Source organism: Hypanus sabinus, chromosome 4 (assembly GCF_030144855.1).
Source record: "Hypanus sabinus isolate sHypSab1 chromosome 4, sHypSab1.hap1, whole genome shotgun sequence".
Taxonomy (NCBI): Eukaryota; Metazoa; Chordata; class Chondrichthyes; order Myliobatiformes; family Dasyatidae; genus Hypanus; species Hypanus sabinus.
This window is the reverse complement of record NC_082709.1, coordinates 153930822-153950256: the sequence shown is the minus strand read 5'-3', so window position 1 is coordinate 153950256 and position 19435 is coordinate 153930822. Positions and strand designations below refer to the sequence as shown.

Sequence of the window (19435 nt, the reverse complement as noted above, 5' to 3'; positions counted from 1 at the left end):
TTATTATTTTACAGAAATATAATTTATTTGGTGAAGAAAAGTTCAAGATTTAAAGATTTAAAAGTCCAAAGTTAGCAGTAGTAAAAGTAAAAGCAAAAGTTATTCTTGCTTTGATGCCATCAACCAGCCTGAGATTTTGAAGAAAGCCCCATTTTTGCCTTGGTATATTGTGGCCTGGTTAGCCTTATTCTGATCACAAATTGATCATACTGAAATGAAGAGCTTAGTAGCATTGATCTATGTAAAGATTTTATGTTTAAATTGTTGATGCTCAATTGGGCATGTCTTTAGTAATACTGTATTAGAGATTCTTTCTGTGATTTATCTATACCTTTCATGAACTTTAAGGTTAAGAATTTTATTTTGAAATAATTAAGTGGTTCTTGTTTTGTGGATCATTTAGAATTGCTGTCATTTTGTTTTTAAAAAAGAAAAAGCTCTTAAGATATAAGATGTAGTGAAGTAATTTATTGCAACTTAAAATTTGAATTTGTTGTGTACAAAGTATTAGAGTAAATCCAAATGTTCTGTACTTACTGCAGTAGTAGCACTGGTCAGCGTTCTCTGAGTTCTGCTCTGAGTGACATTTATAATGTATACAGTATAAAATTCGTTATAGTTGCCTTCTGAGATAGGTGAAATAAGTATTAAGTGGTTTTCATTGCAACAAATAGTTTCATGATTTTTGGTTTTCTTTATCTGAATGATTTGACTTGTCTAGGTATGCTTGTTGTAACAGGGTGTTAAGTTTAACAGTGTACATCGCCCAATTACCCATAGAAGATGCTGCTGTTGTGTGTTTCACTATAAATGACAAGAATTGCTCCATTTTGATATTTGACCTCAACTGTACTTCTAATCAAAATACTTTGGTAGAAAGTTGTGTTGTAGCCTGAATGTACTGAGTATCAGTTTTTGTGTATTCTTTGGTTGTATTTTGAGATTCTCCATTGATCGGGTTCTGTATTAGACTCTGTTGGCCTCAAGTAAGCCCCTAGTCAAAATATCTTTGTTCTCTCAGTTAAAACCTAATATTATTTTACCATAAAACTGATTTACTTTCATGAATGTGGAAATTACAGTCTTAGCAGAAAATTGATAGAAATACCTATTGATATCCATAAAGATGAAAGACTAATTTTGTAATAATTTTGCAATAGTCAGTAGGAATTATAGAGTCATTGAGCCATACAGCATAGGAACAGGCCCTTCAGCTCATGTTCGTGGTGATTTTTCTACCTATTTACACTCGTCCTGTTTGCCTGCATTGGGAATATATTCTATGCCTTGCCTATTTAAGTGTCTGTCTAAATGCCTTTTAAACTTGTAACTTCTCAAGAATCAATTTATTTTTATATGTCAGTTTTTTTTGTTAATTTCTTCCGGTTGTCATCTTAATCAAAATGATTTTCTCATCGTATACTGCATTGTCATTTTCTTGTCACTTTAGGTTAACTACATGTCAGATGTGATGAACAGATACTTTTATGTGAGTTTTCACACGTATCGCATTTACTGAGGTTATTGTTGGAGTGATATGCACTGTTGCTTGTTCTGACTGGCAAGATTTGAAAGGCATTTCAATTAATATAGCAGCTTTTCCTGGTGAATATTTTGATATGAAATGAACCTCTTATCATATTCTAAGCTGGAACTTATTATGTTCTTGGAAATCAACTACTTTAAATAAGCTGGCAACTTAAATAATACTTTGAGAAGAAATATTTATTAAATGAATACTAAGGACAAGCCTTCTTAAACTGCAACACTACATGACATTTTAGATGTTTTAGTGGAGCTCTTTTGGAAATCTATTACATCTTGGCTGGTTTTCCCAAGTCCTTTTCCAGTAAGAGTTTGCAATTTATAAATTTTTGAAAAAGTTGAAGATCTTAAACAAAGTTATGAATGGCAAAGTTATGAATTTATTCAGTCATAATCAGAATCTGAATCAAGTTTAATATCACTTGTATGCTGTGAAATTTATTGTTTTGCGACAGCAGCACATCACAATACATAATAAAAACTATATATCACATAATACAAAACCGCAAAAAGAGAGGGGAAAATACAGTTTTCCCCGCAATCTGAAAGTAGAGCGTTCCTATGAAATCATTTGTAAACCTAAATGTCGTAAAGTGAAGAAGCAATTACAATTTATATGAGAAAAATTTTTGAGCGTTCCCAGACCTAAAAAAAGTCCTACCAAATCAAACCAAATAACCCATAAAACCTAAAATAACACTAATGTATAGTAAAAGCAGAAATTATATGATCAATATACACCCTATATAAAGTAGAAATATTGTAAGTGTAGTTTCACTTATCAACCTCAGAAAGACAGTGAGCCAAAATTGATTTGGAGAGAAAAAAAATCGGCACTTACATGCCTACGCACGTACACGCATACGTATGCACATATGTACGCACATACACACATGTGCAAACAACTGCCCGCACAAGGCTTCATGGTCATTGTAGTCTTTCTCGGGGTAAACACACGTATAAAGTGGGCGTCTTTTTTTTGTAAAAGCGAAAATCCTCTTTGGTTAGTGAAAACAGGTACTAATGTAGGTCTTTCGTAACAGCAAGTTGTCGCAAAGCGAATGTCCGAAAAATGGGGGACACCTGTAGTGAGATAGTGTTCATGGATTGCTTGTCAATTCAGAAATCTGATGGTGCAGGGGAAGAAGCTGTTCATGAAACATTGAGTGTGTCTCTTCAGACTCCTGTACCACCTCCTTACTGGTAGCAATGAGAAGAGGGCAGATCCTGGGTGTTGGGTGTCTTTAATGTCACCCTTTTGAGGCTTTACATTCTGAAGGTGCCAACAATGCTGGGGAAGTTAGTGACTGTGATGGACCTGGTTGAGTTTACAAATTTGTGAGTGTCTTTAATGACATACCAAGTCTCCTTAAACTCTTAATGAAATATAGCCACTGTTTTGTTTTCTTTGTAATTGCATCAATATGTCAGGCCCAGGATAGATCTTCAGAGATGTTGACACTCAGGAACTTGAATCTGCTCACCTTTTCCACTGCTAATCCCTCCTGAGGACTGGTGTATGTTCGCTCGACTTCCCCTTGCTGAAGTCCACGATCAGTTCCTTGATCTTACTGACGTTGCATTCAAGGTTATTGTTAATGATTGAGATGTACCAAAGAAAATGGTGCTGTTGTTGATTTGATGTATTTATAAACTATTAGTTTTACAAGAAAAATATTCATGATGCTATTTACATTTTCAGCATTTTTTAAAGTACAAGGTAACTTCAATAATCTTGCATGTGATTGTTCTGAAACCTTAATGCTGAGTTCTTTTTCCTTTTCAACTTGCCAGATTCTATTTCTGATCAACCCTATATTCACGACACAACCCTTTTGTGTGTTTTGCCCTGTTTCCATTGCTGCTTTTAAGATCACTGGAACCCTTTTTTCTCAGCCCTTTTTCTTTGCTTATCCTTTAAGATAGCTTGAAAATTTATTATGCTACTGAATTACATGTTCAACAGATCAGACAACATCTGTGGAAAGAAATAAAAAGTCAACGTTTCAGGCTGAGACCCTTCTTCAGGACTTGAAAGGAAGGAGGAAGAAGCAAGAATGAGAGGGAAAGTAATACAATGTAGAAGGTGATATGTGGGGGGAAGGTGGAGAAGGTTGAAGTGAGAATCTGGGAGTTAACAGTTAGAAAATGAGAAAGGCTGAAGAAGGTGTAAAAGGAAGGAAGAGGGGCATCAAGGCGATGATGGGCAGATGGAGAAGAGGTAAGAGGAGAGTCTGAATGGGGAATGGTGTAAGAGAGAAGGTGGGGGGGGGGGAAGAAATTATCGAAAGAGAAATTGATGTTCAACAGCAGTAACATTTAGTAGGCTGTGAAAATCTGCTGGCCTGGCATTGGTTCTGAAGGTGTTGAATTATCAAGGTGTTATTGTATTGTCAGCTGGAATATTGTATACTTTTACTTTTGCAGTCCAGCAAGTTTCAATTCCCACATCATCAAATAACTTTAACCTTTTTAACCTTCTGAAATCAATCAAGCATTGAAAATCTGAGTCTGCACCTCTCAGTTCTTTAAAACCCTCAAAAATTTGCTGTGATTTGGTCAACTGAATATACGTAAACCCCAGCAGCATATGACTTCTTCATTACAAAGAAAGGCCTGACTCTAAGACATAGAACTGTACAACACAGGAACAGGTCCTTTGGCACACAATGTCTGTGCCGGACATCCAAATTAAACTAATCCCTGCATTTTCATGTGCCTAGTTGAGAGCCTCTTGAATGCCACAGTCACGTTTGCTTCCATTACCACCTGCAGCATGTTTCAGACACTTAGCTTTCTCATGTATGGGAAAGAAAACAATTGCCAACACACCCTATTTAACACTTTCTTCCCCCCCCCCCCCCCCAACCTTAAAGTTATGTCCTCTAGTATTTGACATTTCTACCCTGGATAAAGGTTCTGGCTGTGTACTCTATCTATGTCTCTCATTACTTTTTAAAACTTCTATTAGGCTTCCCCTCTGGTTGCAGCTCTCCAGAGAAAGCAATCCAAATTTCCAATCCTGTTTTCAGCAGAAAATTCAATCTCTAGTCCGAAAAGCAATCTGTGAAGGACCTTTTAGTGACTGCTTTACTTTTATGGTGTGACATTCTTGGTCAAGATAGTATCTGCCACTCTCACCAGCAGCAATTTGATCATATATTTCTATTGCAGTGGTAAAGGTAATTAAATGAATAAATGGTTGGAAACTTTAAAAATTTTCCTGTGAAGATATGCTACCCTTTGTGATTAGCATTCCTTTAAGTTTAAATTAATGGGATAGTCTGCAGAAGTTGAATTGGAGGAATGATTTAAAGTATTTCAAGCAAGGACGTTTAACTTGCATGGTGATTAGACAATGGTTTTTTAGGACATGAGTGTACACTCGGAGAATTTAGCTGAAAAATTCCAATGTCTTAGTCCTGACAATCATTATCCTGTTAGCCAAGCTCAATAATACTAAGGAAGGATTTTTCCAATCTAATCAAACCTGTTATTAGTATATATTTTATATAAAGTGGAGACTTTGCTTTGAAAAACATTGTAAATGGCAGAAGGAAATGCTAAAAATATCATTATTTTTAAATTTATTATCCTATGCAGATCAAGGTTGGTCTCATATGTCAGAATTACGCCTTTCATCCTCAATCTTCAAACTACTTGCACAACTCAGTTTCAGAAATACAGTCCATTTCAATATAACATTAAAACATGGGTGTAATGCCATGGTGAATCGTTTGTCCGACTTCAAACAAATTTGACACTGTACATTTGCCTAATTGAGCATTGAAGGTACTGATGGATCTCTATTTTAGTATAGTACAAATCTTGCCAGATGTTCCTTCTCTGCAGGCATAATTCATATCACTTAGGTTGTGTCTTCCTGGAACCTTTTGTCCATGCATCGACCACATTTAAACTTTGTATAAAAATTTAAGTCATCTCCCAGATCACTTCCCCCACCACTTCAAATGACAGCAGGAGGGAAATGAGATAAATGGCATGTATACAAAACCCAGTCTCAACTCCCTCAAACATAACCTTTTATACACTTTTGATTGTACTGTATTTGGAGGTATCATGGCTCAGGTGATCTAATCATAATTTTTATTTATTGTTAAGGATAGATTCTCAATGCAGAATTACTGCAATTGCATTTTTGTCTTAATACTTGTCCATTTTTATGTCATTCTTGTCTCTTGCTTTGTATTTTTGTATTGACTTTTTTTTGCAGAGATGACTTGCCTGATTTTCATCCAAAGTAAAATTCTGAATTGGATCTTGTCTGTTATCCAAGAGGTAGAAAACTGGATATTTATACATTTTTCCATTACATGATTTAGAAAATTAAAAAAAAATTACATTTGAAGGATCTGACAAGTTTTTATATGTACTGCATAAATGGTCTTGGTTTGCAATCCAGCCATGGTTAGATAATGACATCTTTAATGATATCAGTGTAATTATTTCCTAAAAAAAAGGATGTTTGCCTACTCTCTAAGGGGCAGGTAACTTGTCTGCAGGAGAGTCTTTATTTTTAAGTGACTCTTCTGCAAAGAGGATCTGGCTTTGATTCGTAGTTAATCATATTTTATTTTTTATGAATTGCTGAATATTTAACACAGTTAAATTTTAGTTAAAACCATCTATTTTTGTTGAATGTTGACTTTAGTGGGGAGATTTAAATGATTGAATGCTATTCTCTTTATTTCCATCTAACTTTCTCTACTCTTCAAAATGTTAATTGCCATAATCTATTTTCATTTGTGTCTCATTTCTCCAGAGCCAGCAAACGGCAATTATTTGAACATAGGTAGTGTCTTAACTGACCTTTAACATATATATGTTTTCACATGGTATTTATATGTCCTCATTATGCAGCAGTTGCTTATTCACATTTTCTCATCATGAATGTTCAGAGCTATAAAGCAGACGTTATATGCTGAGTGCTTCTCAGACTTCGTTATATGTAAAACAGATAGTAACTAGAAATCCTTGTTGTCATGGTTGGGCTTCATCTTTTGTACACTTTTTTTCTAATTCCATCAAATCTACAGTAGCTAATACTGTTGTACTTTCCCCTTGATCCATTTCTGTCTTGGATATACTGCTCTGCACAGATTTCATTTGCTGGATTCTGCCATATTAGGATTAAAAGCCATTATACATCAACGTACAAATTTTGCTACAAAGGAGATGATTCATGTCTACGCTGGTTCTTTGAAGGAACGATCCAATTTGTTTCAATTCCTATAATGTTTTCCCATACCCTGTAATTTTCTTTTTAAATGTATATCCAGTACCCTTTCATAAATTATAAGTTACCTTACAGCGTAATCTTAATTCTGTGGACTTCAGTTTGGTCAACATGTAATATGTGATGTTTGTGCTATTTAACTGGGTCAAATTAATGAGTTCCCTCTATTACATAATTTGACAATTCATTTATGTGTAACAATACTGAGCTCCCACTGATAAAACTTTCCTGTCTCTCTCCCCACCTGTCCAAATTACAGTATGTACAAGATTATTATGATGAGGAAAACTGTCAGAACCTCTACCATGTCAGTAATTACCTTTATCTTACTACAGTTTTCATTCCATTTTGTATCCTTCAATTCTCTGGCAACAGGAAGTTTGAAAGATTTCAGCCAGAGCTTTTTAATCTCCCCAGTTTTGCATACCTTTGACAATATAGGACAGCGGTGCATTGGCTGGCATGTGCGCCCATCCAAACAGAAGTAGCTAGCAAAGATTACAAGAGATCCCTGAGGCTTCAAGAACATCAAGGCAATTTAGAACGTTCACAGAACAACAAGTGTACTTGTGATTTTATAGATATAGGTGACAACAGACGTTGGAACAAAGGGGTGGTTGACATTTCAAGTCAAGACTCTGCATTAGGACTGATAGAAGTGGAGTCAGGTGGGGGAGGGGAAGGAGGAGCCTATATTGATGCAGAGGCTGGAAGGTAGTGCCTCCAAAAGATGACATCCATCAATAAGAACACTCACTATCAACTGCAGCTGTGAAGATCCCTGCTGCACCTGGTGACCCTGTGATCTCTGTCTCGGAAGCCGATGTTAAGCTCCCTTTAAATAGGGTGAACCCTCGCAAGGCAGAATGCCCAGATGGAGTGGCTGGTATGGCTCTGAAAACTTGTGCCAACCAACTAACATGAGTATTCAAGGATATTTTCAACCTCTCACTGCTATGGGTAGTAGTTCCCACTTGCTTCAAAAAAAGCAACAATTACACCAGTGCCTAAGAAGAAGAATGTGAGCTGCCTAAATGACAGTCGCCCGGTAGCACTCACATCGACAGTGACGAAATGCTTTAAGAGGTTGGTCATGTCTAGACTGAATTCCTGCCTCAGCAAGGACTTCGACCCATTGAAATTTGCCTATTGCCACTATAGGTCAATGGCAGGCGCAATTTGAATGGTTCTTCAGTCTTAGATCACCTGGACAATGCAAACACCTATGTCAAGATGCTGTTTGTCGACTATAGCTCAGCATTTAATACCATCATTTCCTTCAATCTTGATTGATAAGTTACAGAACTTGGGCCTCTGGAAATCCCTTTGCAATTGGATCCCCGAGCTCCTAACTGGAAGACCACAATCTGTGCAGATTGGTGATAACATATCCTCTTTGCTGACGATGAACACTGGTGCATCTTGGGTGTATGCTTAGCCCACTGCTCTACTTTCTGTATGCACATGACTGTGTGGCTAGGCATAGCTCAAATACCATCTATAAATTTACTGATGATATAACCATTGTTGGTAGAATCTCAGATTGAGACAAGAGGGCATACAGGAGCGAGATATATCAGCTAGTGGAGTGGTGTCGCACCAACAAACTTGCACTCAATGTCAGTAAGATGGAAGAGCTGATTGTGGTCTTCTGACAGGGAAGGAACGCATACCAATCCTCGTAGAGGATTGGTCCCAACATATCGATGCAGTTATAAAAAAGGCAAGGCAACGGCTGTACTTGATTAGGAGTTTGAAAAGATTTGGTATGTTAACAAAAACACTCAAAAACTTGTATAGATGTTCTGTGGAGAGCATTCTGACAGGTTACATCACTGTCTGGTATGGGGGGTGGAGTTGCTACTGCAGAGGGTTGTAAATTTAGTCAGCTCCATCTTAGGTACTAGCCTACAAAGTACATAGGACATCTTCAAGGAGCAATGTCTCAGAAAGGCGGTGTCCATTATTAAGGACGTCCAGCACCCACTGTTACCATCAGGTAGGAGGTACAGAAGCCTGAAGGCGCGCGCACAGCGATTCAGGAACAGCTTCTTCCCCTCTGCCATCCGATTCCTAAATGGACATTGAACCCATGAACATTACCTCACTTTTTAAAATTTATATTACTTCTGTTTTTGCACGATTTTAATCTGTTCAAGATACATACACTAATTTATTTATTTATTTTCTCAAATATTATGTTTTGCATTGAACTGCTGCTGCTAAGTTAACAAATTTCACAACACATGCTGGTGATAGTAAACCTGATTCTGATTCTGACTCAGATCATCAGGGCCATGCCCTCTTCTCATTACTACCATTTAGGGAGAATATGCAGGAGTCTAAAGACCCACAGTACGATTAGTTCCTTATTTTCTTGGAAACTTGGGTTTTATTAGCCAATCTTTGCTTTGTATAATTAAGTTAGTTACTTCAGTATAGTGACCATATCAGGGAACATACTCTCAGACAATGTTTTGTCTAGAATCTTATTTTGTGATAAGTTGAGAACTGGAATGTTAGTTATGTTTCCTAGCCATTGATTGGACTCTGCTAGTGAAGAGTCAGCTCTCCATGTTTCATTATGGCTTCCAGTTTTAAATCCATTATGAATATAAACTGGGTAGCAGGATTGAGATACTTCCCAACCAAAAGGTGTAAGGTCTCCTTCCTTTTGTAAGCCTGCAGGTTACCCTTGGGCAAGGTGTAGCACCTGCTCAGTCCGCCGATCAAGGTCCGTGAAGCCATGCAAGCAGCTGGTGCATATCACATCGTGGTTATGCAACCACTGACGCCAGGCATACAGTCTCTGAAGAGTATTGATAAAGGCTGATGTCACCCATCATGTAACAACACTGCCCAGAAGAAGGCAATGGCAAACAACTGTAGAAAAGTTTGGATAAGGGCCATGATCACCCACATCATACATCACGGCACATAATGAATGAATGAAAGAAACATTGAAGGGTATAGAAAAAATGCAGGTCAGCCTGCATCTGTGGAAAATGTTTGAAGACCTCTTTTGTTAGACCTTAATTATATTGATCAATAAAAGAAGCAATAATGAAGAAGTTAGTATGACCGAAGAATAGCTGTTGGGGTTCTTTGCTTAAAGGAAAATTGAAAGGAAGAGAGGCCCTTTGTTCATTTCAAACTCACCAGCATAGAAAATGCTTAAAGAAAATAATACAAAGATTCATTTATTATGAAAGCATGTATCCATGTACAACTCTGAAATTTGTCTTCTCCAGATAGCCACAAAACTGAGAAAGACTGTGAAAGATGTTCAGAGAGAAACATCAACCCCCCCCCGTGTGTGTAAAAAAAAAATAAAAAAAAAATGGCATCCCGATCATCAGCACCCTTCCCCCCCCCACGCACAATGGAACAGGAGCATTAACACATCCAAAAAAAACCCTCCCTGCACAGAAAAGCTAACAAAACACAACAGAACATCAACCCACAAACACCCTCCCCTCGCACAGCAAAACAGAAAAAGAACAGGTGATAACAAAATACAATATGAAAACCATAAGTCTGAAAAAGTCCACAATCCATAAATGAAGAACCATGATACCATCCTACGATATTGTGGGTATTATCAAGGCCTTCTGAAAATCTGAGTACACAACATCCATTAACTCTTTGTCCTACATATTATTTCCTCAAATAATTCTAACAGAATTGACAGGCAAGGTTTCCCCAAAAGGAAACCATGCTGACTTTGGCCTATTTAGCGTGTTATCAGATACCCTGAAATCTCATCTCTAATAATGGACTGCAACAACATCCCAACCACTGAGGTCAGGCTAACAGGCCTATTAATTTCTTTTTTTCTGCCTCTGTCCTTTCTTAAAGAGTGGAGTGGTATTTCCCATTTTCCAGTCCTCCAGAACCATTCCAGAATCTAATATTTTTGAAAGATCATTGCTAATGCCTCCACAATCTATTTCAGAACTCTTCTATCTGGTCCAGGTGACCAATTTACCTTCAGACTTTTCAGCTTCCCAAGCACCATTTCCTAAGTAATAGCATGTACACTCACTTTTGCTCTCTGACACTCTGGCATACTGTTCGTATGTTCCACAGTGAAGATCAATGCAAAATACTTATTAAGTTTGTCTGCCATTTCCCAGTGGTCCAATATTCACTCTCAAGACTTTTTTTACTCTTTATGTATCTGAAAAATCTTATGGTGTTCTATTTTATTATTGGCTGGTCTACCTTCATATTTCATCGTTTCTCTCTTTAATGCTTTTATTTTTGGAAGCCTTCTGTTAGTTTTTAAATGCTTCTCAATCCTCTAACTTCCCACTAATTTTTGCTATATTATATGCCCTCTCTTTTCATTTTATGTTATCTTTGACTTCCCTTGTCAGCCATGGTTGCCTCATCCTCCCTTTAGAATACTTCTTTATCTTTGGGATGTGTCTGTCCTAAGCCTTCCTACTTACCCCAAGAATCTCCAGTCATTGTTCTTTTGCCATCATCACTTTGGCCAAATACTCTCTCATGCTTCTGTAATTCCCTTTGCTCCACTGCAATACTGATAGTTTATCTTCTCCCTTTCAAACTGCTAGGTAAATTTTATCATATTATGATCACTGCTTTCTAAGAGTTCCCTTATGTTAAGCTCCCAAATCAAATCTGGTTCACTACACAACACTTAATCCAGAATTGCCTTTTTTCTAGTGGGCTCAACCACAAACTGCTCTAAAAAGCCATCTCAATGGCCTATGTCATTTTTTTCTAAAGATTTGATTTCATATTTTATTAACAGAGCCACCTCATCCCCTCTGCTTATCTGCCAGTCATTTCGATACAATGTGAATCCTTGGATGTTAAGTTTCCAACCATGATCTTCTTCCTGCCACCACTCAGTGATGCCCACAATGTCATACCTGTCCATCTCTAACTACGCTATAAAATCATCTGCCTTGTTCTGTATACTGTGTGCATTCAAGCATAATACATTCAGTCCTTTATTCATCACCCTTTTCGAGTTTGTCCCCATGGTACACTTCAACCTATTCCACTGACTGCAATTTTAACCTTTCATCTGCCTTTCCTGCCTCACTCTTTCACTACACATTGTGTCTACTTGTATGCTAACTGCCCCATCCTCAGCCTTATCACTCTGGTTCCCATCCACCTGCCAGTTTAATTTAAACCATTCCCAACAGCTGTAGCAAACTTGCACACCTTGGTCCTCCTCGGGTTCAGGTGTAACCTATTCCTTTTTCACATATCTCTTCCCCCCCCCCCCCACCCCAAGGACTGGAATAGGTTCAAATTATCTAAGAAGATGAAATTCTGCCTCCTGCACCAGTTCCTCAGCCACTTAATTCATCTGTTCTCTTATAGTATTCCTGCCCCAACTAGCATGTGGTACTGGGAGTAATCCAGAGATTACTCCCAGACATGATGACCCTGCTCTTCAGCCTCTTCTGTTAATTTCTGTACTCACTGCTGGACTCTTCCCTGTCTACCTGTCATTGGCAGGAATGTTCACCACGATCTCCTCTGCTCACCCTCTCTCTTGAGAATATTCTGCAGCCGCTCAGTGACATCCTTTGATCCTGGCTTCTCCAAGGTAGCACACCATCCTGTTGTTCCTTTTGTGGCCACAGAATGTGCATTGAGTCCCCTATCACTTTCGTTCCTATCACAATCACATTGATTAAAGGTAACTACAGAGGCATGAGAAAAGAGCTGGCCAAAGATTATTGGAAGGGAAACTAGCCTGAATGACATTAGGGTAGCAATGGCTGGAGTTTCTGGGAGTAATTTGAAAGACAAAGGAGCATCCTAAGGTAGGATGAGGCAACTGTAACTAACAAGGGAAGTCAAAGACAGCATAAATGCAAAAGAGAGGGCATACGAATTGTTGGGAAGCTTTTAAAACCAACAGAGAGGAAAGGCGAAATGTGAAGTTAAGCTTGCAATGAAGTAAAAGAGGATACCAAAGCACTTCCCCCCAGAGTAAAAGAGAGGCAAGAGTGGGCAATGGACTACTGAACAGTGATGCTGGAGAGTTTGTAATGAGGAACAAAGAAATGGCAAACAAACTGAATAAGTATTTTGTGTCAGTCTTCGCTGGGGTTGACCACCAGCAACTTGCTACAAATTTGAGGGAATCAGAAGGCCGAAGTGAGTGTAGTCACTATTACAGAAGGTGCTTGGGAAGCTGAATGGTCTGAAGGTAGATAAGTCATCTAGACCAGATGGACTCCACCCCAGGGTTCTGAAAGCAGTAGAATTGCTGAATTGTGCAGGCATTAGCAGTGATCCTTCAAGAATCAATGGATTCTGGAATGGTTCTGGAGGATTGGAAATGTCACCCCACTCTTTAAGAAGGAGGAGTGCAAAAGGCAGGAAGTTATTTGTCCAGTGAACTTGATTTCTGTGTTTGGCGAGATATTAAAGTCCATTATTAAGGATAAGAAGTTTCAAAGTACTTGGAGGTGCCTGATAAAATATGCCTGTCAAATCTGTTGGAATTCTTTGATGAAGTAACAGGATAGCCAAAGAGAGTCAGAGGATGATGTTCAGTTGGATTTCAGAAGGCCTTTGACAAGGTGTTCAACAAGTTGTTGAACAACGTAGGCACTCACCCATTGTATTACAGGAATGATGGTAGATAGACAGAAGAATGGCTAGGACAGAAGAAAGCAAGGAGTGGGAATAAAGAGGGCCTTTTCTGGTTGGCTGGCTGTGACAAGTGGTGGTCTGTAGGGACTGTGTTGGGTGAGCTTTTCATGTTATACATTAATGAACTGGATTATGTGTAAGAGAGTGTAAGGATGTCATTCTGAAGATTTATAAGGTGTTGGTCAAGCTGCTTTTAGAGTATTGTAAGGAAATTTGGGCCCCATGTCTAAGGAAGCCTATCCTGGCATTGAAGGGTTAATGTATGAGGAACATTTGATTGTTCTGGGCCTGTACTTGCTGGAGTTTAGAAACATGCAGGGGGAGGGGGGTGGAATCTCACTGAATCCTATCAAATATTGAAAGCCCAGAATAGAGTAAATATGGAAAGAATGTTTTCAATTGTGGGAGAGTCTAGGATCAGAGGGCACAGCATCAATGGAAGGAAGTCATTTTAGAACAGAAATGAAGAGGAATTTTTTAACCCAAATCTTTGAAATTCATTGCTATACACAGCTGTGGAGACCAAATTATTGGGTATTTTTAATGCAGTGATTAAGTTCTTGATTAGCAAGGGCACCAGAGGTTACAGGAAGAAGGCAGATAAATGGGATTGAGAAGAAAAATAAATCAGTAGCGATGGAATGACAGAGCAGACTTGATGGACTGAATGGCCTAATCCTGCTCCTATGTCTTAGTCCTTAATCCTGCTCCTTCCATCCTGCTATTAGCCTCAGTGATTCTGTTAACACATGCAACATTTGTGGCAATGAAAAAAAGTTAATGGTTTTGGATCAGAATTTAGCTGTGTTCCTCCACTGTTCACAGAGTATGTCTAATATTTTTTTGTCTCATTTTGGATTTTCAGCATTGGAAGTATTATACTTTTCAATATTTCCAAGCTGCTCTTATGAGCATTTGATTGTCAGTCTGCTTGGTGAGGAGAAGGTCTCTTGTTTGATAGTTTAATTAAAAGTCAATTGTAATTAGGGCACTTCGGAACTGTTAGCACAGAGAGAAGTAAGCTCTACGAAAAGGTTGCAATATTGCCTGCTCTCAGTAGGCACTGCACTTCCCAGCAGCAACTTTATCCTGGATTCTCTAGAGTTTGTGTTAAGACACATCTGTGGGAAAGATTACTATAAAGAGGATAATGGGTTAAAACAGCAGAAGGACATGGGAACACGAGGAAATCTGCAGATGCTGGCAATTCAAGCAACACACACAAAATGCTGGTGGAACACAGCAGGCCGGGCAGCATCTATAGGGAGAAGCACTGTGGACGTTTCAGGCTGAAAATCTTCAATGAAGTTAGGCAGAGGGAAGTGTAATTTGGCACTTTCTACAAATGACTGTTTGGACTCTGATAGGGAAAGATAGCAAGGATGGTGAGAACTAATTTGTACTAGATAAACTCATTTGTGTTTGACAAACTTGACATTTGAATACTAAGCTTACTTCAATCACATTTTTATTGCAAGTTGCAATTCTAATTAGGTCACACAATAAACATTTTTTACTCTGATATTGCAGGTGCAACTTCCTGGAACAACTTTGCAACCAACTCCTTCACAAACATTAAATTTACAGGTAGGCAACTTTTATTATGGACTACTTTCTGTCCTTAAATAGATTTAGTGAACGTTGGAGATGTTATGGGGTGATTGATTGGAAAGGGGTTGTCTTGCTTACTATTGGTTGTGATAGCTGGGCAGCTTTCTGTTTTGTGAGGTCAGCTATGTCCAACAAGATTACACTAAAGTACAGAAGGCAGCCTAAGTCTCACAGATGGCAACATGACTTCAATTCTCCATGCAGTAAGAGGAACTGTACATGTGCACCTGAAGAAGGTGGGGAAACCCTAAAACAAACCATTTATTACTTAGCAGGATTTGATTGGCCTTGCCATAATCAGAAGGGGTTTAAAAGCATTAACACTGAGATAACAGCACTCTTGGATCAAAAAATAAAAGATTGACATGACTGGCAAAGCCATCCTTTATACAGTCAAAAATCAAACTCTTTCTACCAGCTCAAAATTTGAAATCACAAACAGCTTTAGTGGGTTTAAAATGAATGAAGAAAATGCTAGTTCATTGAGTTGGTACAAGCTTTTGTTTTAAGTGAAGTTGGAAATTAAGTTTGAATAGGATGAATAAAGAAGTAAATAAGTTAACATTTACGAGTTTTTTATTTGCTGGTTCCTTTTATTTGATAAATGAGCACATTGAATGAAGATAAGATTAATTATTACTGACTTATTTTGTGACAGCACTACATAGAAACATAGAAAATAGGTGCAGGAGTAAGGCCATTCGGCCCTTTGAGCCTGCGCCGCCATTCAGTATGATCATGGCTGATCATCCAACTTAGAATCCTGTACCTGCTTTCTCTCCATACCCCCTGATCCCTTTAGCCACAAGGGCCATATCTAACTTCCTCTTAAATATAGCCAATGAACCGGCCTCAACTGTTTCCTGTGCCAGAGAATTCCACAGATTCACCACTCTCTGTGTGAAGAAGTTTTTCCTCATCTCGGTCCTAAAAGGCTTCCCCTTTATCCTTACACTGTGACCCCTTGTTCTGGACTTCCCCAACATCGGAAACAATCTTCCTGCAGCTAGCCTGTCCAATCTCTTTAGAATTTTACACGTTTCAATAAGATCCCCCCTCAATCTTCTAAATTCCAGTGAGTATAAGCCTAGTTGACCAGTCTTTCTTCATATGAAAGTCCTGCCATCCCAGGAATCAATCTGGTGAACCTTCTCTGTACTCCCTCTATGGCAAGAATGTCTTTCCTCAGATTAGGGGACCAAAACTGCACACAATATTTTAGGTGCGGTCTCACTAAGGCCTTGTACAACTGCAGTAGAACCTCCCTGCTCCTGTACTCAAATCCTTTTGCAATGAATGCCAACATACCATTTGACTTTTTCACCGCCTGCTGTACCTGCATGTCCACCTTCAATGACTGGTGTACAATGACACCCAGGTCTCATTGCATCTCCCCTTTTCTTAATCGGCCACCGTTCAGATAATAATCTGTTTTCCTGTTCTTGCAACCAAAGTGGATAACCTCACATTTATCCACATTAAATTGCATCCGCCATGAATTTGCCCACTCACCTAACCTATCCAAGTCACCCTGCATCCTCTTAGCATCCTCCTCACAGCTAACACTGCCACCCAGCTTCGAGTCATCCGCAAACTTGGAGATGCTGCATTTAATTCCCTCGTCTAAATCATTAATATATATTGTAAACAACTGGGGTCCCAGCACTGAGCCTTGCGGTAACCTACTAGTCACTGCCTGTCATTCTGAAAAGGTCCAGTTTACTCCTAATCTTTGCTTCCTGTCTGCCAACCAATTCTCTATCCACATCAATACTATACCCCCAATACCGTGTGCTTTAAGTTTGCACACTAATCTCCTTTGTGGGACCTTGTCAAAAGCCTTTTGAAAATCTAAATATACCACATCCACTGGCTCTCCCCTATCCACTCTACTAGTTACATCTTCAAAAAATTCTATAAAATTCGTCAGACATAATTTTCCTTTCACAAATCCATGCTGATTTTGTCCGATGATTTCACCTCTTTCCAAATGTGCTGTTACCACATCTTTGATAACCGACTCCAGCATTTTCCCCACCACTGATGTCAGACTAACTGGTCTATAGTTCCCCAGTTTCTCTCTCCCTCCTTTTTTTTTAAAAAAGTGGGGTTACATTAGCCACCCTCCAATCCTCAAGAACTAATCCAGAATCTAAGGAGTTTTGAAAAATTATCACTAATGCATCCACTATTTCTTGGGCTACTTCCTTAAGCACTCTGGGATGCAGACTATCTGGCTTTGGGGATTTATCTGCCTTTAATCCCTTCAATTTACCTAACACCACTTCCCTACTAACATGTATTTCCCTAAGTTCCTCCATCTCACTAGACCCTTGGTCCCTTACTATTTCCGGAAGATTATTTATGTCCTCCTTAGTGAAGACAGAACCAAAGTAGTTATTCAATTGGTCTGCCATGTCTTTGTTCCCTATGATCAATTCACCTGTTTCTGACTGTAAAGGACCTACATTTGTCTTGACCAATCTTTTTCTTTTCACGTATCTATAAAGGCTTTTACTGTCAGTTTTTATGTTCCCTGCCAGCTTTCTCTCATAATCTTTTTTCCCTTTCCTAATTAAGCCCTTTGTCCTCCTCTGCTGGTCTCTGAATTTCTCCCAGTCCTCAGGTGTGCCACTTTTTTTTTGCTAATTTATATGTTTCTTCTTTGGACTTGATACTATCCCTAATTTCCCTTGTCAGCCACGGGTGCACTACCTTCCCTGGTTTATTCTTTTGCCAAACTGGGATGAACAATTGTTGTAGTTCATCCATACGATCTTTAAATGCTTGCCGTTGAATATCCACCGTCAACCCTTTAAGTATCATTTGTCTGTCTATTTTAGCTAATTCACGTCTCATACCTTCAAAGTTACCCTTCTTTAAGTTCAGAACCTTTGTTTCTGAATTAATTATGTCACTCTCCATCTTAATGAAGAATTCCTCCATATTATGGTCACTCTTACCCAAGGGGCCTCGCACGACAAGATTGCTAACTAACCCTTCCTCATTGCTCAATACCCAGTCTAGAATGGCCTGCTCTCGAGTTGGTTCCTCGACATGTTGGTTCAGAAAACCATCCCGCATACATTCCAAGAAATTCTCTTCCTCAACACCCTTACCAATTTGGTTCACCCAATCTATATGTAGATTGAAGTCACCCAGTATAACTACTGTTCCTTTATTGCACGCATTTCTAATTTCCTGTTTAATGCCATCCCCAACCTCACTACTACTGTTAGGTGGCCTGTATACAACTCCCACCAGCGTTTTCTGCCCCTTAGTGTTATGCAGCTCTACCCATATCGATTTCACATCCTCCAGGCTAATGTCCTTCCTTTCTATTGCGTTAATCTCCTCTCTAGCCAGCAATGCTACCCCACCTCCTTTTCTTTCCTGTCTATCCCTCCTGAATATTGAATATCCCTGGATGTTGAGCTCCCATCCTTGGTCACCCTGGAGCCATGTCTCTGTGATCCCAACTATTTCATATTCATTAATAACTATCTGCACATTCAATTCATCCACCTTGTTACGAATGCTCCTCGCATTGACACACAAAGCCTTCAGGCTTGTTTTTACAACACTCTTAGCCCTTATACAATTATGTTGAAAAGTTACATGCAAAGATAAAGAAAAATACTGTGGTATGACTCCTCAGTTACATGAACAACCAAAGCCATGTGGGTTCTCTAGGGCTTTTCTGGTGTCCTGGACGATAAGGCTGTAACATGTTGTTTGTGGGATTTGTTTATCCATTTGCTGGAGGGTTTGGTTAGAGAGGAAAGTTATTTGACAAACCGAAATAAAAAGTCTATCAGCTAGTTCTGAAGAGGCCTAATGGCCTCCTTTGCTTTGAGCACTATTTGGTTCTATTTACCGATTGAGAAGACGTCCCCACTCCATGGGCATGGAGCCATAGCCAAGACATCATGGATGATTCATTTCTACAGAGAGGGATGCAAGAAGTCAATAATAGTTATATCTTAATGGTTATAGGGGTTTCTACATTTAGTTGAGTAGAGTTGAGGAAACAAAGATAGAACAGAAGTCAAGTTAATACATAGTGAATGATCAATTTTATTTTGGGGTTTTCAGCTCTGAAACTATAAATTATCAAGCCCATGTGAAAGGTGTCCCAGGCTATACTAGAAGCATGGGAAGAAATTACAGAAGCTTTGGTTATTATTTTTCAATCAACCCCTAGATACAGAAATGTTTCAACAATTTCTAATCTTATACAGTTGTTCACCGTGTGGAATGGATTAACTGTGTTGGTTTAACTGCAGTGACAGGCATATTATTCATATCTTTTCTGAGCAATTATATAAATCTCAATTTAGAAAGTCCCAGATGAAAGAGAGTCAGTCACAT

General features: G+C 38.7%; 1 protein-coding gene across 10 annotated transcripts in view; it reads left to right on the top strand.

The window, feature by feature from the left end:
* The window catches only part of pou2f1b (POU class 2 homeobox 1b), a 169787-nt gene that overhangs the window by 57917 nt on the left and 92435 nt on the right, over window positions 1-19435 (top strand). For 3 of the 10 annotated variants that reach the window (XM_059968471.1, XM_059968467.1, XM_059968468.1), the window contains 2 exons: window positions 1451-1489; window positions 14984-15040. The exons of 2 other annotated variants lie outside the window; for them this stretch is intronic. In XM_059968471.1, the coding sequence (XP_059824454.1) occupies window positions 1451-1489; window positions 14984-15040 (96 nt within the window). Of the gene's footprint in view, window positions 1-1450; window positions 1490-5779; window positions 5845-14983; window positions 15041-19435 lie in introns of all 10 variants that reach the window. 5 more of the 10 variants (XM_059968476.1, XM_059968472.1, XM_059968474.1 and 2 more) reach the window with 3 other exon arrangements.